Source organism: Lolium perenne, chromosome 1, assembly GCF_019359855.2.
Source record: "Lolium perenne isolate Kyuss_39 chromosome 1, Kyuss_2.0, whole genome shotgun sequence".
In the NCBI taxonomy this organism is placed as follows: domain Eukaryota; kingdom Viridiplantae; phylum Streptophyta; class Magnoliopsida; order Poales; family Poaceae; genus Lolium; species Lolium perenne.
The window spans coordinates 121,624,407-121,650,507 of record NC_067244.2 but is presented as its reverse complement, the minus strand read 5'-3'; the positions used below and the strand labels follow the sequence as shown (position 1 = coordinate 121,650,507).

Sequence of the window (26,101 nt, the reverse complement as noted above, 5' to 3'; positions counted from 1 at the left end):
TCCGGTTCAAGTGCCCATACACAACTGCTCATTGTGTACTCAAGTAGCGAATGGCACCACGAGCCATCCGCTCCACATAGTGAACACGAACAATCTAGTGCCATGTTTTGGTGATGACGGACGTCACAAGTGCGAATGGATTGCTTGGCCAGCCTCCAAAGGGAAACCCTGAGTTTTGATGGTACTTGTATGTTCCAAAGAGCTGACCATTTTTTCCTCATGGTTGTGATATGAGCCGGTCGTCGTGCTCTCAAGCCATGCCACATCTCGCCTCTTCCAATTCACAACCATGTGGTAAGCAGAGCGAACCGAAAAAACTCCAGTTTGTTTATGGTGTCAAGCCCAGAATTCATCAAATCGTGTCGTGCAAATAAGGATGGATTATATCGCCTCAACATCCATGGGCAAGAACAATTCGTTTAGCCTTTGTCTGTTTCAAGTTGCAGTAGCCGAGTCGATAAAGGCCTCTACTGTCACTGGAGGGTTTGCTTTACAGCATGCAATTGGCCTCAAAGAAGATTCACGCGGCAGCCAATTGTCATTCCAAGCATGTGTCTTTTCACCCGTTCCAATTCCTTTAATGAGGCCCTGAATAATCATCTCCCGAGCATCCATAATCGATTGCCAAATCTGAGAAGGGTGTGATCCAAACTGTGCGTCAAGAAAACCGCAAGCTGGAAAATAAATTGCTCGAGAATCCGTGCTAGAGATGGTCCAAGGGCATGTACAATGGTGATATCTTTAGCAATGCCACCTAGGATAAATGTTGAGGTGGAGAAGGGAGAATGTAAAAAAAAGAGCTTGCCTTCTCTTAATTAAGAGTTGATCTCTTAGCACAATCTCTCACCATAAATTTAGGATATCTGGATTACCGGAGATAAGACTAAAAAATAATGTATTGTACATCATGTTTTGTTGTTATATCTAAATTACATGGACCTTAATAAGATAAGACGGCCTTGTGATTGCACATGCTCTAAGTGGTCTTATGCACTTTGCACTGGATTAATGGTTTGTGGGCTGGGGTCGATTCGCTCCTGTAATTTTCTTGCAGGCTTGTGTTCATAGATGTTTTGGGCCCAAGGTCATTTGAGCCCAGCCCAACACTGTAGCTCCGCCCACACTAAACTGTCAACACATGGAGTGCTGCGAAAAAACATACGGACTACTCCGCTGACCACCCCAGACCCAGCACGGACCCCGATAAAGCTGGAGCAAAGGCGAGAATCCTCTCAGGCTCTCCTCCGCTCTGGCCAGGTTCGGCGAAACCCACCAGGTACTACAGTACAGCTAGCCCTAGAGCTCTCCTCCCCCCCGTCTTCTCATCTGCAATCTTGCATTGCGCGAGGGTTTCCTTTCTCTTTCTCCGTCTTCTCACGCGTTTAGAGTTGGGTTCTCGATTTGTTGGGGTTTTGTCTTGTTGGCAATTTGGGGTTTCCTACTGAGTCTATTAAACCAAATTCGTTGGTCAGATCGAGGGACATTAACCCCGTTTCTTGGTTTGTGCCGTCTTGCGCAGCGGAACTGAAAGAATCACCAAGAGGCCAAAGAAGAGGATTCAAAGAATCGCACATAACCATGGGGAACTCTGCCTCGAATGGTAAGGGGGACTCGAATCTGGGCTTATTCTTCAACGAAAATACCTCGTACTTCCTCCTAGGTTTTCTTGGTGTTAAAAAAAAAAGAGAAGCGGCACTCCGTGTTTACATTTCCTCTTCTTCGTCAGAAGAGAATATTCTAGTAGTATGTTCTTTCTTGTCTAGATCAATTGTTTAATCTCGTTTGCCCACTTTTATTTTATTTCTTTTTAGTATGCCCGACCTTTTGGTGAATCCAGAAAAATGCCCGCCACTCTCGCAGTTTCGTGGGAGCCTGGGAGGTGTTGTTCGCTTGTTGCTAAATGCGTCTGCTCTGATTAAGAAAAGCTCGTTATCATCTTAAGAGCTCTAAATTTGGTCAGACAAGAATCACGTCTTTCGATGAGATGATAAACACTTCCCTTTGGTTATTTATATTATTATAGTGATCGCACTTGGAGGTTGTGCCGCGTCATTCTTCTGCACCAATTAACATAACCATGTCCCCTTGTGTTTTGAGCGAAATCAAAATCATTACCATTTTTTATAATAACCCTTCTGAAACAAAATATGCAACTGAGATCATGTCTTTTAAGTAAAATATTGCTGTGACGTTATAGAATATTAGAATGAAATACTACATACGACAATAACTTGAATTAACAACACAAGCGTTCAAAAAAAAGATGGAGACATGACAATTGGCATGGGATTTTGATTTAAGTAAACTACTTGCTACTTCTGTACTTAGATAATGGCTCCAGCACTTGTGCAACTACCAAGGGGCTATACTTTAGTTGACATGGACATTTGGCGTGAGAACATTCTTCTAGTATCTACTGGCCCACAAAAGGTTCAGGAAGTTCTCAGTGCTGTACAACAGGTTGTCTTGTGCTTGTGAAATTTGTATGGACACATTTTTCCGTTGGAGAAGTGTGTATGTGATGGTACATAAAATGCACATGAAAACCATTTTTCTGGAAGGCACTTGCAGTAACAAAGCTGACACTAAGGGAGAGATGACTCTTTATCTCCACACAGTACTAATTTACGTTGATATAAAATTGTTTCACATTCTTACGGATTTTTGAATTTTGGTTTCAGGATGTTTGATGAAAGTTGAGAAGAAAAAGTTCAGATGGAGGATAGATGGCTTTTCCTCACTTCTTGATAAGTGCGCAGATCATGTACAATCCAGTGTGTTTGAGATCAAAGGGCTTCACTGGTATGATAGCATACTGTTATTTCAACTACTTTCACGGAATTTAAAGATGCTTGTGAAGTTTCTTAATTCTGTTTCACGGCATACAATTATTTGCATGTAGTTGGGCTCGAAAAAGATAAACAAGGTCCTGTGTCCTGTTCTTAAGAGGTTTAATTCCTCCAACAGATATAGCCTCACACTATCTTGGGTCTTGTTTTGCTGGTCTCCAATCTCTTGGGATCATCATAGATTGTCATTCTCAAAAGATACCTTGATGGAGGCTTCCAGGATCCAACTAGTATTCCTTTTCTCAGGGCAATAGGTGTAATAACCTAGATAAGTACTGCCATGAAGAAGGCCAGATGCTGCGTAGGCCGTAGGGGGTCAGGGAGTAGACCATAGGTTAGGAAGGACGTTTTAAGGAAAAGGGATAATGTTATGTGTCTGTTGCATACTTGCATTGGTTGAAGAGTTCTTATAAGATGCTCTCGTTTACCTCCTAATACATAATCATCCATAATCATCCATTGGTCAAGTGTATATTTTGCAATATGAGCATTGTGTTGTGCGTATTGCATGTTATTGACAGTGTTAGAGAGAGGAGGTTTTTAATGGATTCAGTTATTCATGTCCAATATACCAAAAAAATCATTCAGTAACTCCCATGTTATATGAGACAATTATTCTTTTTTGTACCACATGGAACAGTTTAGAAGAAGCAATAATTATATTTCCATACCCGCTCTAGCTAGAGTGATCAGAGTTAAGTATCCTACTTATGTTCTTCAGATTGATATATTGGTCTGCATGTGTGCTACTAATGCATGGAGTTATTTATGTAAGCTGCTTAAGTGTTGATGGATGCATGCATTCTAAGTCCAGTGATATTCAGAAACAGAAAAGAGTGTTCTCCATTTGAAAATATTACAGAAGAATTCGCGCATGTACATGTTTTGAGTATTATGTGCACTTGCAATTTTTGTGAAAAAATGACTTGTTTTGCTAAAGAGATTTTGTTTTTTGCACACAATATTACCCCTTCATTCTTGTCTTGTTATGCACAGAAAGGTGTGTTTTTACTCTTTTCTTTTGTAATTTGCAACCACACTTCCTGATTTCGTTGAAAGGGATCATATGAACCCAATCAAGTAATCTGTACCAAGTCGAAAGGATGTAACTCTAACTCCATCATTTTTCTTCATTGAGACGCCACGGTGACATGCACACATAAGCTAGTAACGAACCTAAAATTTGGAATATGATTAAGTAGCCTTATTCTACATGTATATCTGTTATATGTTTATCATGCTTTGATGATATATTGCAATTTCTTTCTCTTTTTGTCCAAAAGTTGCTAAGTCCAAATTTACCTTGTACAGTCATTCATAGCTTATTACTTACTATGAGGTAAAAGTACTATTATCCGTTGGATCTGATAGAATTAACAGCCTATATTAGTTTTAGTTGTACCCTAAAAAGTAATATGATGTATATATGTACATAAAACCTCTTTGTCTGTCTTAGTTCTTCTCATATGGGGCAGGAAATATTTTACTTCTACCACTTACCGAAGTAGTAGGACTAGAGCAACATATGGCTTCTCAACACGGTGTACTGGGAGCTACCAGAATTTCCATATGAATCTTATAGAATAGTAGATAAAGCCATAATTTTTTTACAGGTCTATCTTGTAACCAGACTCTGTAACTCTGTCTTGAATTATTTGCAGGATATTGAATTTGAGTCCAAAATACAAAAGGAGTGATGGAGAGGAGTATGTTTGTCTTACGCTGCAGCTATCACGATCTTCTCTAAGATATGATACTGTTGTGCAAGCAGTTTTCAAGTTCTTTGTATATGACCAGATATACAGAAAGCATGCTGAACAACAAGGTAGAGCTGCAAATATCTCTTTAAAGAATAATTATGTTCTTACGGGTTTCACACTAAAATGCGGAAGCAATGTATCTGTCTTCCCTTTTGCATTTGCCCCGTAAGAGGTTTGATGAATTCATGAAGAGTAACAATATTCCGAGATCACCATTCTCAGACTCAACTGTTATTGCCAACTAATTAAGAAGTAAAGTAACATGGAATTCTGAAGCTCATGCATTGAAACTTTCATCCTGGTATGCATACTCTTTTGTTTCTTTAACCCACTGAAGCTATCCATTTCATGTGCAGTTGTCCACCATTTCGAGACTTTCAGCCCACTCTCAGAAGATATCTGCATGATTCCCCTTAAGAAGCTGAAGAGTTCGTCTTCTGGATTTATCTTTGATGACAGTTGCATTTTTGGTGTAGAATTTATCAAGGTTATCACTGTAAAAACAACAGATACTATTTCAGAAAACCTGTATGTTCAGCAGAGCAACACCTTTGATGACCATGGAGTGTATACTTGGATCATTGAAGACTTCACCACACCTCATACCCCATGCAACTCTCCAACATTTGTGATTGGCGGATACAAATGGTACCTGATTTTGAACTTGCAATATTTACCTGGTTGTTTTATCTTGCTTCCCTGTCTCCATTATCCTGTTTTGCTTAGCACTGATATTGCAGGTATTGTGCTATGCATCTTTTTTGAACATAATAGTTTTCTAGGAATTGTTCTTAATGCTTTAATATAAGTCTACGATGCGATTTATAATGGACTAAATGGAACATTGTGTGATCTTCAGGTATCTAAGTATCAGGACATCTAACATGGACGTGGATGGCAGCACGAATTTTCTCTCCCTGTTCCTGCATCTGTCCGATATGCTCCCCAAAAATCATGGAATACTGGTAGAAGTCAGCTTTTCTCTCAAAGACCAAGCAAATGGCAACCACAGGAAGTTCAAAGGTTCACATTCAATCGAAACTTCACACTGGTCGAAAACAAGTATCATCGTCCCTTTGCTATTACTAATATGTTATTTTGTTGGGAATGTAGGTCGGTGCGAGTTTTCTAGGAAGGCCAAGGGCTGCGGCCGGGGAAGTTTCATCCTGCTTGATGATCTGAAGGACACATCCAAAGGGTACATTGTGAAGGGAAAGTGCTGCATTGAGGCAGAGGTGTCTATCATCGGAGTGTCCACCATGGCATAGAGTAAAGAGTGGTAGCAACAGAATATCGTTACCTGCATTTGCATACACGTGAGCTTCGAGAATCACGCAAGACAGTATAACTGATGTGGATCTTAATACGCTTGTTAGATAGCGATGGTGGTGGCAGTTTTCTTTTTTCTCTTAAGGCAGTGAAGCTTCAGAACTCTATATGCGTTCATTCCTCCTGTGGTAGCTACCAGAATGTGAAGCCATATCGTACATTCCTTCCGTATCATGGTGAACAATGGGCATGCCACATTGGTACTGCATTTTGTTTATGCAACAAACTGAAAGGAAGCAAAGTTTTTTTTTCGGAGATTTCTTCTGCTTTCTACTATAGATTCTACAGCGGCCGAAGCACTCCAAGGTGCAAGAATGTTTTTTTCTTGTAGTGGCACGTGCAAGAATGTAAAGATACTAGTAATGGTTTGAGTTGAGTTCACGCCTTTCTTATGGTTCCAGGAAGCAATCCATATCCAATGTGTAGACTCGGGGTCGGCCAGTCGGGCTAGTCAATTACAGACAGGGCCGACGGTCCAGGCCGAGTGCCGTCGGCACCTTCTGCCATGTGCATTGTCCATTGCGCGTCCTGCTTTCACTTAGTTCATGTATCTAACATGAACTCGGTCGCCATCCGAAGCTGCGGAGCTTGGTGAATGGTGAGCGTCTCCGGCACTCTGTAGTAGTTTCTTCTCCAGGGAGTAAGGGGCTTTGTCTTGCAGAGTTTAGGTCCTGTTCTTTTCTTATGAACTTTGTTTTATGTCTGTAACCTCAGCCATTTCAAGGGCTTTCCCTCTTCTAATCTAACACATGCAGTGTTCCTGCATGGTTAAAAAAAAGGAGAATTTATGTTCGACGCGTGATTCGCTTCGATTTAGTTCATGTATGTACGTGCCTCTAGGATGTTTGATGAAATCTCTCCTAATTGTGACCCCCTTTAATTTTTCATCTTTTGTGTGGGTGTACGCCTTCACTTGCTGATGATGTTCAACAGGTAGTGCACTTGATGCTCTGACTGAATCTCACTCTGTTGCTCCTTCTGAACTACTAGCAATTTCTGAAGTTTTCAATAGGGAAAATAGTATGTACCTATCTATGTCTAAGTCATGGAAGGCGAGACCCCGGGAACATCCATGAAATTTCTGTAGCATCGGCCGATGATACTTGCATGCAATATTTTAGTACCCACGATAGTTCTTAACTACATACCATGATTATGTAACTCACATGTCAACGGATGCACCGCTTCGAGAGAAAGATGTCATCAGAAGGCAACACTTGAGATGACAGACACAAAAACTAGAAATCTGTAGATATGCGTGTATAAGTTGCTTGTTGACATTATCAGTGTTTGCCTGGTCATTAAAGGATCGGGCAAGAACTCAAGACTTGGGCATGTTATGTCATCTGGATCATAATATTTAAGGTAGTAGAATAGGGATGCTTTATTTAGTTGACCCAGACTTTTGGTGGCAGCAAACTTATTCAATTGAAGCTGTCTTACTCTTGTGCTGTAGCTGATCAGTTTCAGAACCATTCAGACATATACGAGGAAATCCCCCCTGACATACAGCACACCTTTCTTTCATTAGTTGGCCTCGGTCCAAGTTGTCCAAACTCCCATGACAGAAGCTAACTAGCAGAAACCTCACCCATTGGCGGAATAATTCTGGCATACCTTTGCCGTCGTACAAATCTCTCTATATAGTGCAAAGCGTCATATGTTGTGTACAAAGCACATTGACGTACAGGACTGTATAACGGATCGATCATGGGTGCCTCTTTGTCTCGCGGTTTGTAGTTCTAATTTGAGCTGCCATTTTTCATCATTTGATGTTGTTATTGACATCAGAGTTGTTGTTCCAGGCCGACCAAACAAAGGGCAGAGCAAGAAATGCAAGGGGGCAGTGGCGCCAGTAGCATGGCCTGTGTCACCTTCTCCCATGCAGCAGACAACTTTCAAGTGGAGGATCGATGGTTTCTCATCTCTTCTTGATAAAGATGAAGGATGGATCCAATCCAGCGTGTTTGGGATCAGCGGGCTCAACTGGTACAATTGACATGCTATTTTTTAAGCTATTCCGACAGAGATAACATTGTCAGAGTGGCTTGATGCATCCATATCATGAACATATTCTCACTTGTCTGCTTGCTCTTCCCTTGTCTTGACTTGTCTTGAAGGTATTTAAAACTGAATCCAAGGGACAGAAAGAGCGGCGATAAAAGTGAATACGTTTCTCTTAGGCTTAGGCTGGACGATTTCTCTGTGAGATCAGACACAGTCGTGGAGGCATCTTTCAAGTTCCTTATTTATGATCAGTCATACGGGAAGCACTATGAACATCAAGGTAGCTTAGTAGATTACTCCTGAAATAAAGCAGCTCTTTAACCTTCCTGGTTAGTCGGTTACTAGACTGCTAGGTGTAACTTATACCCTGTCTTACAAGAGAAAATCTTCATTTGTTTATGCTTTGCAACTGAATATTTTGTTTGCAGTGAGCCACACTTTCCAGTCTGAAAGCACAAGCTCTGGGACCTCATGCATGATTCCCCTCAGCACACTGAAGGAACAGTCCTCTGGGTTCCTCGTCGGCAATAGCTGTGTTTTCGTTGTGGAGTTCATCAAAGTTGTCACTTCTAAAGCTAATGATACGATAGAGACGCTGTTTGTCCAGAAGACGAACAACACCTTCAGTGATCCTGATGTCTACACCTGGAACATTGAGGACTTCTTTGCGCTCAAGAGTCGGGACTACTCCCCAAATTTTGAAATCAGTGGACACAAATGGTGATACCATCTTGAATTTGCAGTGCTTGACATGAATGGATTTTAATTTCAAAATTGGTACTCTAGTTTAATGCAAAAAAAAAAAACTGTTGGTATTTTACGTTTTGAGTGTCAAACTTTTGTACTTTCCTACGAAATAAAAAATTATACCGTTAAAGTTCTACCTTCTTATCCATGATGGACTAAACTATGTTATGCTCTCACTAGGTACATCACTATCAAACCATCCGGATCCGGTGACAATGGGAACTTCCTCTCCTTGACCCTGAACATGAAGAAGCCACATACACTTCCTCGGAACCGTGCAATCCTGGTAGAATTTAGCATATGTATCAAAGACCAGGAAACTGGCAAGCACAAGAAACAAACAGGTTCGCTGTTTAGCAGAAATTTTGCACTACGGCGGCGTGCTGAGAGGCTAAATTAGTTTAATCACATTTCCTCTTTGACAAATTTTTTATTTCGGGAACTGTAGGACGGTGCCAGTTCGGAGAGAATTCTACCAAATGGGGATGGAGCAAGTTCATAACGCTGGAAAATTTCAAGGACCCGTCATATGGTTATCTGGTGAAAACAAAGTGTTGTATTGAAGTTGAGATTGCTGTCATTGGTTCCTCAAAGATGGATCCAATCACTGGTTCCTCAAAGATGGAGTAGGTTATTCGTCTCCAAGTATGCTCACGTATGTATGCATGTGTGTGTGTGTGCGCCCGTGGGTGCGTGTATTTTGGTGAATTGCAGTTGTGCTAAGTATTTTCGTTTGTTTACTTGTTTTGTTGTGTTGAATGTATGAAAAGTGCAAATACCCAATAAAGACTGAAGAGTCAGGTTGTTCAGTGAGTATGTTTCTCAGGTTGCTGCCTTGTCTTGTTGGCTCGGCTTGTCATCCCTGGTATTCTAAGCTCGGTGTCAGCTGAAGATTGTATACCGCTGCGTTATAGTTGATTGTCTTGCACATGTATCTTGTACTGAATGCATCCATAAATTGTCTCTATCATTCAGGTGACTGTCAATGTATATGATCTGCGGGTAGGCTAGCACACTCCGTGGTAATTGTGCTTGGGGTGTACTCCCCTCCATTTATTATTACCCCGCATTTTTGGTTTGATCAAAATCAAACATTGTAACATTTAACCAAACATATAATAAAGATATCAACATCTATAATATAAAATATGCATAATAAATTTTATGATCATTCTAATAATACTAATTGTATACTACACGTGTTGATACTTTTTTATAAAGCTTAACTTTGACTAAACTCAGACCACAGGTAATATAATATAAATAAAGTGTGAGTAAGTGAGATGAACCTAAAATTGCTTCACCCCAATGAAACCAGGGCTTGGCTATGTGTGAATGTCGGTTCAGACATCTCCATGGAACAGTCTGATCAATTTTGGGACGGTGTAGGTCGGTGTTTATATTTCGGACGAGGTGAATAGCGAAAGGTTGGTGGACGCCTCGAGCGGGTACCAGCTGGTGAAGGCCTGGTGCTGCTTCGAAGGTGATCTCGATCATGTTGCTCAGACTTCATGGCCACGTGCTCCTTAATTTGCAGCCGTTGAGCTTGTGGGTGGCAATGCATAATTGCATATTAGGCTTTGAACTCGATGAGCTGCGTCGACCGTCTCCAGCAGGTTAATAGAGCACTTCCATTCCGAGCCGGCCCGTTCTCCTGAAGTGACATTGCCATAGAAAGCCTGCAAAGCCTCAACTTGTCCTCCTTCTCAACGTAATCTAGAACAAGAAAAAAAAGCCTTTGCCTACAGATGAAGTGTTCCCCGATAAATTCAGAAGAAGGTGGTAGGTTCCAGAGAGGGAGGGTGGAAGCGCCAATCTCTTTTGCAATTGGTCGGTGACAAGTAAATTTCGCTGCTCTTTCCTTGGCCAATCTAGGCACAGCACAGCTGCAGACGCGTCTCGTCTTATCTTTCCTCTTTGGTGTAACTCGGCATGAGCTGCGTGTTCCCATCTCAAAAGACCGTTTTGCCCCCTACTGTGCATCACGCTAGCTTGCTTCCTCGGTTAGGCGCCTCCTCCTCCATAAAACCCTCCTTTCTCCCAAGCCCAGCCACCCACACCGGCGAGCGCGAGCAAGGCACCGCGATCTGCGAGCTAGGTATGCTACGGGCCCTCCCCAAATCTCGCCCTTCTCCTCGCTAGCTCCACCCCGATTCCCAAATTGTGGTGAGTGACGCGGTGAGCTGGGGAGGAGAGAGGAAAGTAAAGAACTCGCCACTATGGGTTGTCCTTGTTTTTGTGTTCCCGAGTTGTTCCATGATCGTGGAGGCGCTTGGGGTTTTCCAATGCGAGTTCCTAGCTTGCTTCATAAGAGGGTATTTTGGTGGGTTTGTGGTTTTCCGTTTTCGGAAAGGAGGTTTGGAGGTTTTCTAATTCGCGATGAAGAGTGAAGTATTTTTCTTTCCAGTGCGCATTTGTTTTCTTTCTTTTTTGCAGTTAAATATTTGGTTCACATCTGAATTGCCCTTGAAGATGTTCAACTTCTTTTGTTTCTAATGTGCGAGACTGTGCAAGTTCTCAGTTTCTCACTTCTATGGGCTATGGCATGTGTGATCGATTTCAGTTACAGGCGACTCGCAGGGAGAGGAAGCGCATGATCTATGGGCAACTCGTGTGCTACTGGTGGCAGTAAGGACTTATTTGGAGCTTCTTACTACAGTTAGTTTAGATTTTCGTTCTATGAGCATGATTCTGACTGTTAATTCCTTATATTGTGTACATCTGTACGCCACTATTTTTGGCAAATATTCGAGCATATTTGCGCAGTTACTAGTACATGCTAGTAATATGTCATGCAAAGAACAAATATCTGATAAAAATGGAACTGTTGCACTTAAAGATAATTTTAATGCATTATGTCATGCAACGCAGATATTCTGCCTGTTTAATCCCCTTGTTTGGCGAAATACAGTGAGAGCCCTACCTTAGCATGTTAGGAATCGCTCATACTCCCTCCGGTTCTTTTTAATTGACTCGAATTTAGTATAAAGTTGTACTAAACCCGAGTCAATTAAAATAGACCGGAAGCAAGATAAATAATTTTAACATTATAATGTAGAGAGATGGAAATTGGAAACGAGCACTATTATGTTTCTTCCCATTTAACGGTCTTGGACTTTGTTTATTTGGAACAGCAGCATGCACCTTATAGGACATATTCTTTGTCCTCTCCCGCGTTGACTTATTTCGTTTGACCTTGTGTGCAAATTGCAGATTCTGTTTTGCTAGAAACCCACGAACCGGATTTCAAATGGAAGATTCATGGCTTCTCAGCTCATCTCTTGAAGGGAGCTATATCATCCTACTCTTCGTGGTTTGATTGCTGTGGATACAAGTGGTATGTGTATCATAATGACTAAATATTGCAGTAAATACAGAATGTCTTAGATGAATGTATGATGCATACTAGCTAGGTATGATTCAACGTCACTGATTTGATTGGAGATGAAATAGGAAAGTGGAAACATTCAAAAAAAAAATAGGAGAGTGGATTTCTGGCTGTCTTTATTCTCAAAACTCTAAGATGCATGTAAAAGTAGCATCAAGTCTAAAATAATTTCCACGTGTACTTGTTGGAATATACCATGAATCTATACAAGTTGTGGAAAATATGTTACTATTTTTAACACATTTTTCCACGAAACTTTGCATACTTGAAGTACATACAAACGTATAGGGGTGCAATATCTTGAGCTTGTGAATGCAATCTCTTATTTTAATTTTCTAAACTAACAGAGTCGAGCTCGGCAACTAAAATGCAAAAGCAATTAATTATGAACGAGCTGTATCTTGGCAAAATAAGATCTCATACATCGATGCTGTAAATTGATAGAAATTAAGAGCTGAAGTTAGAAACAAATAAATTAGGCCTCCATGTGTGTTTATTTTGATTTTTTTTTGTCTGACTTGGTCTTCTGCTTATTAATTCACTTACAGGTACTTGGTAGTGAATCCAAGCCATAAAATAGTAGGTGCTGGAACTCCACAGGTTGCTGTTTGTCTTGGGCTAGTGCGAACCGGTTTGAAGCCAGATCACTTCATCAGTGCAGTGTTCGAGTTGTCAATGTACAACCACTCAAATGGAACATATTGTGGACGCAAAGGTAGTTGCTGAACTTGTTTCGTCTAGCTCGGCAATATTATTACAGCCTTAATCACTTCTGTTCTGTAAGCCTCACTGTTAATGCACTAAATTTTGAGACGCCCGGACCATCATATCTGTATTCCAACATTACAATTAATGTGTATACTGAAATATGACCAAGTGTTTTTTACATTATTTAGTTTTTATTGTCTAGCTATTAATTTTGTCTGTTGAGTCCCTACTTTTGTGTTGATTGTTGACAAACTTCTGATTAGATCAACATTTCCTATAGTACATATATGTTCACCACTGCTAGTGTTGCATTTATGTTTTAACTTTTATGTATGAAAACAAATGTATTTACCTGTTGTTGAAAGCTTTATACCACATACATGGGATATTTGAAACCTACAGGTTCTCATATCTCTAATTCGTTCACCTCTTCATATGGGCAGCTAGCGATGTCTTCGATGTCAAGAAGGCTCGGTCGGACAGGAAATGCTTGATTCCTCTCGCAGAACTCCTGAACTCGTCTGAGTTTCTGGTTGATGACAGCTGCATATTTGGCGTGAAGATACTGGCTGCAAATTTCCATTCTCTTAAAATGAAGCATACTCCTCTTGTGCATCAAAACAGGACTACCACAACTCAGAACCTTTTCCTCCGGAAGGAGGGGTTCATCAAAGGGACCTACACCTGGAGCATGACTGATTTCATTGACCTGGCGTTGAAGCCGTCAGTCCTTTCACCTGTGTTCGAAGTAGGTGGATATAAATGGTACGGATTGTTTTAGTTTACGCGTCATTTATATACTGAAGAATAATATGCATATGCTATTAGTCCGTCGTATCCTTGAACCTTACTGCCCAGAAACACTAGGAATAATTCTTTCTTGAAGTTCAAGTGCATCACCCACGTCCCTTTGATCTTGAGAAAATTTTGCTGAAGTGTTGCTACTTTCAACTCAATAGTTATCGATTAGTTTACACAGTATGGTTTTATGCCATGTTTCTGCATCATACAAAATCCAGCTACTCTAGTTTTCGTACTACAATTTCAGAGGGTGAAGATATCTTTCTGGAGGAATATCATGCGTCAGTGATCCTAACAGATTGGCTATCTCTTTTCAGGAACATCAAGATGTATCCGCGTGGCAACGAGTGCAGCACCAGATCCATGTCCTTGTACTTACACCTGCATTCCCCGGATGAGCTCCCTCGTGAGTCTGGGAGGATGATTGAACTCACACTAACCATCCTGAACCAAAAGTATATAGGGGAACGTTACAGTTACAAACGTCAAGGTTCACCTCTCCACGACAGCTTGTTGATCATTCTTATTCAGCTTGAAGATGATCTTATTTTATTATTTGGTTGCGATCGCAGGCAGGCTCGTGTTCGTTGGTATGAATGTCTGGGGATGGCCCAACTTTATCCCGCGCAAAACTCTCAAAAGCAAGTCCGGTGGCTATCTTGTTGGATCGAACTGCATCGTCAAGGCAGACATCTCCATCATTGGGTCATCAAGTGAGAGTTTAGCCAGTGTGTCCTGATCAAGAAGCGATGCCCTTGCATCTTAATTAGACTGGTATCTGAGTGTGTGTTAAGGTAGCAGTACTAAGAACCCAGCTTTTGATGAACTTGTTATGGTAGTAAGGATGATCTGACCATTGCCTCACTGGGATTGAGGAAACTAGAATAACGGTTGGCATGTGCTCGTATGATAATATATTGACTTGTGTTGCTATAGCTTGTTGTGGATAATGCCGATCACTCTCTAGGCTATGCACAGTACTGTTCCTATATATGTACAATTTCCCTTAATTCTCAACTGGTGTTCTCGGATACTAACTACGCTATGAATTACTACACATATTTCTGCCAGATTCAGCCTAATCCACGGTTCCAAATTTTGTTTTGAAATTATGTAGACACCAAGTAATGACACAAATTCAAACTTTATGAACGTCTCGAGCAGGTTAATTCTAGCTCTTACGGCCAGTTCTCCTAAACCTGAAGTGGCATTGCCATACAAAGCTTAAAACTGCAATGCCTAAGTTTTCTTCCCTCTCAACGCAATTTGGAACAGAAGAAAATTGCGTACAGATGAAGTATTCCCCGGTAAATTTCTCAAGAAGACACCTCCACCAAGATAAATTCAGAATAAGGTGGTAGGTTTCAGAGAGGTTGAAGCACCAGTCCTTTGCAATTGCTTGGTGCCATATAAATTTTCCTTAATTGAGAACTGAGCTGCGCTCAGTGGTAGGATCAGTTTTTTGTGAGCTGCGCCAGTCAGGTTCGATTTTCAGAGGAGGAGTTTCTCGAACTTGTTCTATGGAAATAACTAAATAAGTGAGAGGTTCATTCCCTTTGGTCTTATTTTGCTCAAAAACAAAAAATCGCTGCACTTTCATGACGCAATTTTAGGCACAACACACCTTCAAACCTTCAAACGCTTCTGGTCTTAGAGCACCTCCAGTCACATCACTAAACGGCGTCCGGCAAAAACACCGGTTGGACAAATGGGTATGCCATTTTGTGTTGTCGCTTTTGGGGCGCGTCTGTTTCCAATCGCGTCCTCCAAACGCAGCCCCTTTTTTTGCAATTCAACTATATGAACATTGAACATAGAGTCAATTCAAGCACACAAATAAATATGTTTTATAATATTCTTTGTGAATAGAAATGGAACAAACAATAAATCAAATAAATTGAAGTTTAACTCGATCAAGCCACCTGGATGGTTGATGACTCTCCACAGGGACAGATGATGACTCTCCTTTGAGCCTACTAAATGCTCTACAAGATCATTTTGTAGTTGGCCGTGAGCATTTGAATCATGGATCTTCATGCATGGCGATGAAATTAGCAAAATATGCAGGCACCTGGTGATCAACGCCCGTAAGAGGCCTCCCCCACTCATAGGGACCCACATGTCTGGCTTGAGTCTTCCTGACACTCTCTATGATCATGTTGTACATGATCACACAAGCATGTGTCACCTCCCACATTTGGTCTTGAGACCATGTAAGGGCAGGGTATTAAACAATAGTAAATTGAGATTGAACCACACCAATTGCCGGCTCGATATCTTTCCCGGAACTCTCCTGGCACTCAGCAAAGTGGGAACTCTTCTAACCTAGAGGAGCGGAAAATGTCGCTCATTTTTTATAGATACCATCGGATAGATATATTACCCTTTGGTATATGAGTTGCCATTGATCTCATAGTTGCATGGTGGAACATGACTTCCACTAGCTCAGCAAACATCGGATATCAATGCATCACGTTGATCTCATTATGCGATCCATCCATTCCAAAGAAAGAATGCCAGATCGACATGTCATAATCTGCCATAGCTTCTAGTACCGCACTGCAGTATCCGTGATGCCCTTTGTACAAACCTAGCCAAGCAAACAAATAATTTTTCCATGGCCAGTGCATGCAATCGATGCTTCCAACCATCTCAGGAATCCTCTCGCTGCATTTTGTGCCATGATCTTAGTATTTTTTGCCTCATTTGTCCCTCTCAAGCAGCCTTTGCCAAACTTTCCCACCACAGATCTGCAGAATTTATACATGCATTCGATCACGGTGGACTCACCATGCGAAGGTAGTCATCCTGTGAATCGATCGGTAGGGGCTCCATATGCAAGCAGCCTTATATAGAAGCGGTGCACTTATGGCTCGACAAGAAACCAGCCGTGCCAATGGCCTTGTGATTCAACTTAAAGTAGTCTTCGTACTCTCTCACGCCATGAAGAATTTCCATGAACACATCCTTTCTCATCCTATATCGTCTCCGAAAATTATCGACGTGTATTACCCCATCGGCGAGGTAGTCGGTGTAGAGCATGGTAGGACCCTTCAACAGGCTTCGATTTCTTTCTTCTGGACTTTGAACCTCCACGGCGCAGCCCCTTCTTATTCTTCTGCTCGGCGTCATCAAGCAGTTTTTGAAGGTAACTGATGATCGACAGGAAAATGCCTAAGATGTACGTATGGTATATACTAGTCAGTCAGGTATGATCAAACAATGTATTCAATTTGTGTGGAGATAAAATAGGAGAGTGGATCCAGTTGAAAATTTGAAGTACATAAAAGTAGCATAAACTCTATAATAATTTCCATGTGTACATGTTGTAATAAAATATGACTCAGAAAATGCTACTGTTTTGCTATTAAATGGAGAAAAAATCCATTAAACTTTACATGCTTGAAGTATATTCCAACATGTATACATGGAATATTTTGAGCTTGTGATTGTAATTTATTATTTTAGTTTTCAGAACTATGGGAGCCATGAGAGTGCGGCAAATAAAATGCAAAAGCAATTAGCTATGAACTAGTAGTATGTTTACAAAAATAAGATCTGAAACATCGATAATGTAAATCGAGAGTTTATCAGTCATAAAACATGTAAGAACAGTAATTCCACAGAGAAGGAAATCAAAATCTGAAGTTAGAAATATACGAAACAAAGAAATTAGGCGGCCATGTGTGCTTAGTTTGATATATTTTTATTCTGATTTGGTCTTCTGCTCATTAATTCACTTACAGGTACTTGGGTGTGACTCCAAGCCATAAAGGAGTACGTGCTGGACCTCCACAGGTTGCTGTTTGTCTAGCCCGAACCAGTTGGATGTCAGGTTACTTCATAAGTGCAGTGTTCGAGTTGTCAATCTACAACCACTCAAATGGAACATCTTGTGGGCGCAAAGGTAAATTTTCTGCACTTGTTTTTTTTCTAGCAAGGCAATCTTATTACATTAGGGAGTCCTTTACTCCTTAGTTATTTATGTTTGGTAAGCCTCACCGTTAATGCTCTAAAATTTTTAGACGTGTTGACCATCATATCAATATTCCAACATTACAACTCAATGTATATACTGAAATATGACCAAGTGATTTTCACATTGTTTAGTTTTTATTGGCTAGCTATTAATTTTGTCCGTGGAATCCTTATTTTTTGTTGACCGTGGAGACACTTCTAATTTGATCCACATCCCATATACTACATATATGTTCACCACTGCTAGTGTTGCATTTATGTTGTAACTTATATTGATGAAAGCTATCTGTCTTTGAAAGCTTTATGCCACATACTTGGGCTATTTGAAACCTACTTGTTCTTGTATCTTTAATCCGTTCACCTCTTGCATATGAGCAGCCAGCTATGTATTCCATGTCAAGAACTTGCAGTCGGACAGGAAATGCTTGATTCCTCTTGCAGAACTGCTCAACTCGTGTGAGTTTCTGGTTGATGACAGCTGTGTATTTGGTGTGAAAATACTGGATGCAAAGGTCCATTCTCTTAAAATGAAGCCTTCTCCTGTTGTGCTTCAAAACAAGCCTATCACAACTCAGAACCTTTTCCTCCATAAAGAGGCGTTCATCGAAGGGACCTACACCTGGAACATGACTGACTTCCTTGACTTGGCGTTGAAGCCATCAGTTCTTTCACCTGGGTTCGAAGTAGGCGGGTATAAATGGTATGCATTGTTTTAGTTGAAGTGTAATTTATACATTTGAAACTGAGAGAGATGTATATGTTATTACTTCTGTCCTATCCATTAACCTAATTCATCAAGTCCATACTACCCAGAAACACTAGGAATAATTTTTGTCAGCATATATTATTCTTGAAGTTTAAGTGCATCGGAACATCGCCTCGTCCCTTAATCTTGATAGTTTTGCTGAACTATTGGTACTTGCAATTCAGTACTTATCGATTGGTGTACACAGTATGGTTTTATGTGATGTTTCTGTGTCATACAATATCCAAGCCTTATCTATATAAGCATGAAACCCAACTACTCGGGTTTTATAGTTCTATAATTTTGAGATGGTGAAGATATATTTGTCTGGAGGAATATCATGTGTGTCAGTGATCGAAATAGATTGACTTTATCTTTTTGTAGGCACATCAAGATGTATCCGCGGGGCAACGAGGTCAGCACCAGATCAATGTCCTTGTACTTGTACCTGCAGGATGAGCTCCCTCGTGAGTCTGGGCCAATGATTGAACTCACACTAACCATCCTGAACCAAATTTATGTAGGGGAATGCTACAACTACAAACTTCAAGGTTTGTACCTCCACGACAGCTTGATCATTGTTGATCTTGTAACCAACTAATATATTCTTCTTCAACTTAAAGCTGATCTTACTTTGTTAATCTGTTGCCAACGCAGGCCGATTCGTGTTTGCTAGTATGACTAGCTACGGATGGTCCAACTTTATCCCGCACAAAACTCTCAAGAGCAAGTCCGGTGGCTATCTTGTAGGATCGAACTGCATAGTCAAGGCAGATATCTCCATCATTGGGTTATCAAGTGAGGCTTCAGCGGGTATGGCCTGATGAAGAAGCGATGCCCTTGCATCCTACTGATTGGTATCTGAGTATGTTATGGCAGCAGTACTAAGAACCCCTTTGATGAACTTGATTTATTAGTAAGAATGATGTGGTCATTGCACTGGCATAGAGAAAACTGGATTGATGGTTGGCATAGTTTGTAGGTATTGAGAGTGATGTGTTGTTTCGCAGTACTCCAATGTCCACGATCACGTGGATAATATATGACTCCTGTTGCTATAACTTTATATATTGGAGACCACTCCGCAAGTTAATCATGTGGTTCCTATATATCCATTTTCCGTTAATTCTCATATGGTGTTCTTGGGGTACAAACTACGGTATGAATATTACTACCTACGTCTCAAAATATAAAACGTTTACCTTGGGACAGAGGTGGTACTTCACATATTTCTGCCGGATCAGCTTAATCCATGGTTCGAAAGTTGTTTGTAAATATACATAGGGCAGCAAGTAATGATCGAAATTTCGGGCATTCGGTTTACAGTTCAGCCAAACGACCAAAGGTTCTTCAATTAGAGTAGACTCAACCAAATAAAATGTTTGAATTTTCTATTTATGTTTTGTTTGTATTCATGTGATAGCACAATATTCAATTGGTAAATTTTCAAAGGAGATAGGGTCATTTCATTGGGCAACATATATGACCAAAAAAACTTTAGTACTGCCTCCGTTCAAATTTATTTGTGTGTGGCCTCCGTAATATCCTACAAATTTCTCTTTGAAACTTCTTTAAAAAGGAACACTACTATTGGATTTTTTACTTAATTTTTTTATATTTTCTGCCTTTCCTTGGTGAATTTTGATTTTCCATTGTGTGTTGTGGATCATCAAACCAAAAGCATGTTCCACACTATTTGTGTTTTTAGAGTATTTTTTTGAGATTTTTTGTGTTTTTAGATATGCCACACGCCCACACCATTGAAAGAAGAAGCATTTGGCACCCAACAAAGCCCAACAAAAGTATTCATACTGCCCAAGTGAGTCCAAGGGCCAAGGCCAAGCCCGTTTCTCCAGTTCCTTCGTCACCCGCGCGTCAACCTCCGCATCCTCGATTCCCCATTCGCCGTGCCTCGCCGATCCCCACAGCCACCGCCATGCCGGCAGCCGCCGCGCCCGCGCCCGCGCCGCCGGCGCCGAGCCTGGACGCGCGCACCGGTGGCCGCGTCCTGCGCCGAGCGATGGGGCACCTCCTTCACCCGGCCTCGCTCCCCCCGCTCCTCCTCGCCGCGCTCCTGCTACTCCTCTTCCGGTCGGCCCTCTTCGCCGGCACGCTACGCCTCTCCTCCTTTGCCGACCGCGATCCCGCCCTCCGCTCCCTTCTCCTCCGCCTCTCCCCTCCCGCCCCGCCCTCACCGCCGCCTCCCCAGCACAACCTCCCCCGCCGGCGCTCCCCCTTTACCTCCTCATCCTCCCTCTCCGACGACGACTTTCTCGTTGGAGCCCTCGACCCGGCCTCCTCGCCCGCCTCCAGCGCCCGCAACTCCTCCTACCACAGCGTCTTCTTCACCTCCTTCTCCACCCCCACCCCCAAACCCTACCACATACCCCTCGCCCAGCAGCTCCCCGCATCCGGCTCCCCCTTCTTCCTCGCCGTCCACAACGAGACCTCCTCGAGGAAGCCTGCCTCGCCCCGGGGTGGCGAGCTCAGGCTGCTCGACCTGACAAGGAGGGACGCTGCGGCCATCATCAACCTCCTCGCCCTGCTCTCGGCCGCACATGTTCTGGCCATCCTCGGGTACATCACCGTGCACTCAATTGCTCTCGGCACGGTCTTCGCGTCTGTAGCAGGGCACCACCTGCCTGAACGGCGGCGAGGGTTCTTCCTCTCCGGTGTCGCCATGGGCACCAGGCGGCTCACTGGCTTCGCACTCCTGCGGTGGGCGACTCGGGATGCGGTCGTGCAGATGCTCTGCCTCTGGTTCTTTGCTGATGTGCACGACCAGGCGCAGCTCTTTAGGCTCTTTGTTGTCGCCAAGCTCATGCCTTTCTCCGCATCTGCCAACCCGTGGCTTGCTGCAGCCGTTTCTGGCCCAGAGCTCGATGGCTTCTTCATTGCGTGGGCTCTTCTGGATGCAGTTGTCTCCGTGTTGTTCACGGTGGTGCCATGGGTGGTCGCCATGGATCGTGATCCGCGCCCGCCTGGCCGCAATGCTGTCAAGGAAGGTTGCTACCTTGTTTCGCTCATGGCAACCGATGCCACATTGATCAAGTGCTGGGAGACAGTGGTGTGTGGCAGTATGGGGCGGCTCATTATGGTGACATTTGGTGGCAAAGTTCTTGGCGGCTTCCTCCACTCGTTTGCCGAGGTGTACTTCATGGTGGTGTGGCTCATGTTCTACTTCACGGCAAGGTGCAAGGAGTCCCGATTGGGTGGTCGTCAGTTTGGACTGGAGGATGTGGCAGCTGCTCTCAGTTGATTCTTACAAGGAAGAGCTGACATAGCCGCATCACTGTTTGGCATGGAGGCAAAACCTGCTTGTCAACGCATGAAGAAAGGTATATTTCATGCCTCATAGTGTCCATTCATGGCACACGACTCATCTTGGGCTCTTGGCAGTGTAGGTTTTTGTAGTTCTCACGGTCTTCCTATTTGTGCTTGGATGATATATGATTCACACTAGGGATAGAGAACGTGAAAATGCATGTATGTACAGTTTTTTGCCCTCTGTGTGCAATCATGTATAGTCATACCATTTGGCATACTAGAAGGGTTGTTTGGCTCCCTTTCCATGGGATGTAAGATGGATAGTGTTGTAGCTTCAAGATGACTAGTGCACAGCAGAACTTCCATTGCGGAGCTGAAACTTGTGATGTTGCAGGTTCGCACATTGGTAATTCTCTGTTGATATTCGTCATTTTAAACCTGTTTCAATTGACAGGCTACTTTGCTTTTGAGACTTCTACTCCATATCAATACCCCTTATGCTTGCTCCATATCAATTGGAGTTATTGGCTCATTATTGAAGTTTCTGTGTCCTGGATCTCTTAGACGGCTATCCATATCTCCAATTGGTTTGATAGGAATTTATCATGGTTGTTCTGAACACATATCCCATAAGCAATAAAACAATGGGGATCTATTTATTGGAAAAGACTGGCTCTCTACAAGTGTTCTCCGTGTTTCTGTACTGATCTGTAGTTTTAGTTAGTACCAACCTACTGCATACCACCTGATCTATTCTCTTTATGGAGTCCAAAATTCAGTCAGAAATGTTAAGCATGCTATATCTGGAATACTGAAATATGTTGAATTCTAGCACTTGATTCTTGATTGATTAGTTATAAGTGTGTGGGTAGTCTCTTTTGTCATGAAACCATTTTCATTAGCTCATACTCGCCCAAATGCAGTTAATTTTTCTTGCTTAGAAGTTATGCTATCTGAACATTTGGCTCTGTCCAAGCTTATACCTTATTTTATTATCATCCAGTGGTCCTATTTTGACATGGGTTATTGTCCAGTTTGTATTGTGCTGTAATTCTCACTTAATCGATATATGAAGATAAAGTAGACGGACGTGTTGAAACTGATTGTAAACCAAACCATTATGTACGGGGCTTAACCATCAAACCTGTTTGAGGGGCTAATCCATCAAACACTAGGCACATCCATCAAGTTATTATATGAGGGAGTACTAAGTACTGACTACGACTGAATTCCCTTTTTGTTCTGCTTGTTCTTATTGCAAACCTGTTTGAGGGGCAATTCATTTGGATCGTAACTTTCATACAATAAGCACACTGAAGACTTTAACTAACATGTTTTCACAGATATCCATATCAAACATAAGACGGGCATCTGTCAACTGCTGAGAACTATACTGCATACTGAAAAGTAAATACTTGGTTCTTTGCAATCTCAGTATTTACTCAAAAGTCAATACTTGTTCTTTGCCATGTCAATAGTTCATGCTACTGGAGTAACTGAGCGTTTCATGGTTGTTTGTTCGCTGATGAAAGTTTGCGATGCTTCAATGGTGTTACACCCTCATGCACAAATTGTATTTCATATCAAGGTGTTCAAAGTTTGTATGGATCTTCTGCATACTTGTGTCATTATAATTTATATGCAAAGAATAGCAAATGTTCGTAGCTTGCCATGTGCAAAGTCATATACATTGCTGCATCATGTTCTTTCTGTGCTCTTGTGAGCAAGGCAGTAGACTATGAGTTTTATGGTGGAAAAAAAGCACTGATGTTAGTTTGCTGCTGGTGTATCACTGTATTGTCCTCTCTGCAAATTATATGAAGGCTCTCCAGTGAATCGCATTCGTTTGTTAACAAGTGCAACTTCGATGTATTTTGCTTTTGATGTCCTTGATGGATAGAGGCTTCTGACCGACACAACAATTACTTGCATGTTATATTACCTTTGTGCTGAATTTACTCGTGCTTGTTATTGACAAACTTTGGTGTGCTGTCGCCTCAAAGTGGATTTGTTGTGGTACTGAAACAGATTTCAGAGGTCTCTGCAGTGCAGGAAAATGTTTCTGAATTTATTTTGCGAACTAGAAAATGTTTCCGATTGAATCGCTGGATGCAAAATTGAGTTTAAATCTTGTGAAAAATCAGTTTGGAACAAGTCGGCTGAGCTTGTAAAATGTGTTTGATGAAATGTGTGAACTGTGAGCGTATCAGATGCTCTCTTGTTTTTGTGTGAAATGTTTATGCTGACTTATAATTCAAACTCACGTGAATTGAGGCTATTCACTACTGGTCTTACTTTTTCAGCATGCCTTCCGAGCATAACAGGAGATGAACCTCCAACGGGACGACGCAAAATGGACACCCAAACTGTTAGCGTGCGTTGCTCGTGGACGCGGAAATGGTTGTTTTTGTCCGCGCGTTCGTTTGCGCCCGGGGATGCCTCCAGCGGCTAGACACATATTATTTTTCCAACTTTTTTTTTGCTCTTTCTCATTTAAACATAGTTGCAAACATTACACAAACTAATACTCCCTCCATCATAAAATGTAAGTCGACCAAGGATTGGTTAAAAGTTAAACTTTACTAACTTTGATCATATATTTAAGAAAAAAATATTTACATCTACAATATCGAATGAACATATTGTGAAAATATACTTTATGGTGAATCTATTCATATTGATTCAGTTTGTAAATGTTCATATTTTTGTGTATATAAACTTGATCAAACTTTAAAAACATTGACTTTTGACTAGTCCTTAGGCGCCTTACATTTTGGGACGAAGGGAGTACATAATTGGGAACATGATTTTACACAAACTAATACATAGTTTGGAACATGGTTTTACACAAACTAATACATAGTTAAAACACTGCAAAATGAGGAAACCTAACTAGTGTTGGCATCATAGATTTCGTATGTTCGCTGCCAAAAAAGAACACTCTTAGGCACTCTCAGTCGCCCAAACTGAAAAATCCTGCTGGTAACGATAGCCCTGTTGGTCCTTTCGAGGACGAACATCCAGAAACCACCACTAGCGGCTTCAATTGGTCCGTGATCATATTCGCTGCAAAGAAAGAACACTCTGACAGTTCTAACTGTCGGTGTCTGAGCCGGACTCATCGGTGTGGTAGTACCTGCGGCAGGATGTGTCACCGAACACCTTGACGATCATCTCGCCGTCCCCCTCGTAGAAGAAGGTGAGCTGGCAGCCGGGCTCGAGAGCGAGGTTGCGGGCGAACTTGTCCCACCCGGTGAGAAGGTACATCTTGCCTTGCCCCGCCGAACAAGACCTCGGCAAGCCACCGGCATAAGTTGCGATTGGGCCGGCTCGACGCCATCAACCAATTCGGTGAACTTTGTCGACACCCGCTTGATGCCGAGGGGGTCATCGTCGATGCGGGGGAGGAGCTCAAAGCACTGGTCCTCCTGCGAAGACTATGACGGCGCAGCCGACGGCGATCGTGGGGCCGTAGCTGCTCCACCTCGGCGGCCCTGAGCCCCGGGGGCGGCCACGCCCGCGGCCTCGACCACCTCGCCGGCGTCCTGGACCTGCCATGGAGTTCCTCGCGGGGCTGGTTGCATCGCAGGAAGAGCTAGGCGGCGCTACGGTGGAGGTTGTGGCGGCTAGGGTTTGTGTGGAGGAGTGGATGAGGAAGACGAGTGCGCGCCCTCTTATATAGGCCGGAGGCACGCGAGGGGCGTAGCACGCGTGGCATCGCCATTTACTTCGTTGGTAGAGGTGGACGGTGGCCGCTCGGCAGGCGTGGCATCGCCCTTAACGTGGCCGCATGCCGAAGCGACGCAGCGGTGCCAGTCACTAGTGCTTCTGAAAAGACGCATCGAGCTAGAGTCGCTGCCAGGCGGGCCCGACGAAACGTCCGCTAGACGCGAGCGGGCACTCGGGCGCGCGCAGCGTCCATAGAAACGCATCTGATGCGCATATTTGCAGGTTTACATCTCCGCTGACAGTCCGGACACTATGCGTCGGGCCGCTGGGTGTCGTTGCCTATTCGAAGGTACCTCCGAGGAGGGATCCTCACGAGGGAGAGAAGAAGTAGGGGCCATAGGGCGGAGTGTCTTCGGGACAGTGGTACGCGATTTACCCAGCTTCGGAACATCTGCACGATGACAGGGCCTACTGCTGCTTGTCTGGAATTATCTGGACGCTTTCGTGTTGTTACAATGAGTTGTCGTTGTGCCTCTAGGGCTCCTAGGATCCGGCTTATAAAGGCGCTCGGATCTAGGGTTTACACGGAGAGTCCTAGCCGGAATACAAGTTGCCTAACTACGGAATATTACATTGCCGTGCACGTCAAGGATCCGCCTTCCATCAATGTCGTACTGGATCCGGATACTTCATGGGCCTTCACGGATCCGGCCTCCTTCGTAGGTCGGTTAGGATCCGGCTCCTTGCTCCTGGGCTGGACTTCATCCATCATGATCTACAGCAACTGGGCCGCCCGATAGGCCGCACGCCACATCACCACCTGTGGGCCACTCGAGCTTGCCGGATCTAGGTC

The 26,101-nt window shown here is 42.8% G+C and overlaps 5 protein-coding genes across 7 annotated transcripts; all 5 read left to right on the top strand.

The window, feature by feature from the left end:
- The first annotated feature begins 1,144 nt into the window (after positions 1–1,144).
- On the top strand, positions 1,145–6,190 carry LOC127300595 (uncharacterized). The gene is made up of 7 exons (XM_051330731.1): positions 1,145–1,276; positions 1,520–1,600; positions 2,682–2,802; positions 4,511–4,674; positions 4,966–5,257; positions 5,469–5,632; positions 5,723–6,190. Exons 2-7 carry the CDS (start codon positions 1,579–1,581, stop codon positions 5,875–5,877), a joined length of 918 nt encoding a protein of 305 aa, XP_051186691.1. The 5' UTR covers positions 1,145–1,276; positions 1,520–1,578; the 3' UTR covers positions 5,878–6,190.
- Positions 6,191–6,323: 133 nt separating this feature from the next.
- LOC127300603 (uncharacterized) lies at positions 6,324–9,505 on the top strand. The gene is made up of 6 exons (XM_051330749.2): positions 6,324–6,536; positions 7,744–7,927; positions 8,059–8,225; positions 8,374–8,665; positions 8,873–9,036; positions 9,141–9,505. Exons 2-6 carry the CDS (start codon positions 7,821–7,823, stop codon positions 9,320–9,322), a joined length of 912 nt encoding a protein of 303 aa, XP_051186709.1. The 5' UTR covers positions 6,324–6,536; positions 7,744–7,820; the 3' UTR covers positions 9,323–9,505.
- A 1,175-nt stretch (positions 9,506–10,680) lies between these two features.
- Positions 10,681–14,606, top strand: LOC127300568 (uncharacterized). 3 transcript variants are annotated; one of them, XM_051330702.2, is made up of 7 exons: positions 10,682–10,790; positions 11,256–11,320; positions 11,906–12,029; positions 12,629–12,795; positions 13,232–13,553; positions 13,907–14,079; positions 14,162–14,606. In XM_051330702.2, the coding sequence occupies exons 2-7, from the start codon at positions 11,293–11,295 to the stop codon at positions 14,326–14,328; spliced, it is 981 nt and encodes a 326-aa protein (XP_051186662.1). In that variant the 5' UTR covers positions 10,682–10,790; positions 11,256–11,292; the 3' UTR covers positions 14,329–14,606. The 3 variants fall into 3 exon arrangements, with proteins under 3 accessions (XP_051186681.1, XP_051186662.1, XP_071685505.1); XM_051330721.2 differs by lacking the exon at positions 14,162–14,606 and having other exon boundaries at positions 10,681–10,790; positions 13,232–13,536; positions 13,907–13,996; XM_071829404.1 differs by lacking the exon at positions 10,682–10,790 and having other exon boundaries at positions 10,799–11,320.
- Positions 14,607–16,782: 2,176 nt separating this feature from the next.
- On the top strand, positions 16,783–19,421 carry LOC139839343 (MATH domain and coiled-coil domain-containing protein At3g58370-like). The gene is made up of 4 exons (XM_071829393.1): positions 16,783–17,496; positions 17,946–18,267; positions 18,697–18,863; positions 18,970–19,421. Exons 1-4 carry the CDS (start codon positions 17,418–17,420, stop codon positions 19,134–19,136), a joined length of 735 nt encoding a protein of 244 aa, XP_071685494.1. The 5' UTR covers positions 16,783–17,417; the 3' UTR covers positions 19,137–19,421.
- A 720-nt stretch (positions 19,422–20,141) lies between these two features.
- LOC127300558 (uncharacterized) lies at positions 20,142–23,368 on the top strand. The gene is made up of 2 exons (XM_051330691.2): positions 20,142–21,650; positions 22,923–23,368. The coding sequence occupies exon 1, from the start codon at positions 20,249–20,251 to the stop codon at positions 21,569–21,571; it is 1,323 nt and encodes a 440-aa protein (XP_051186651.1). The 5' UTR covers positions 20,142–20,248; the 3' UTR covers positions 21,572–21,650; positions 22,923–23,368.
- Positions 23,369–26,101: the final 2,733 nt, after the last annotated feature.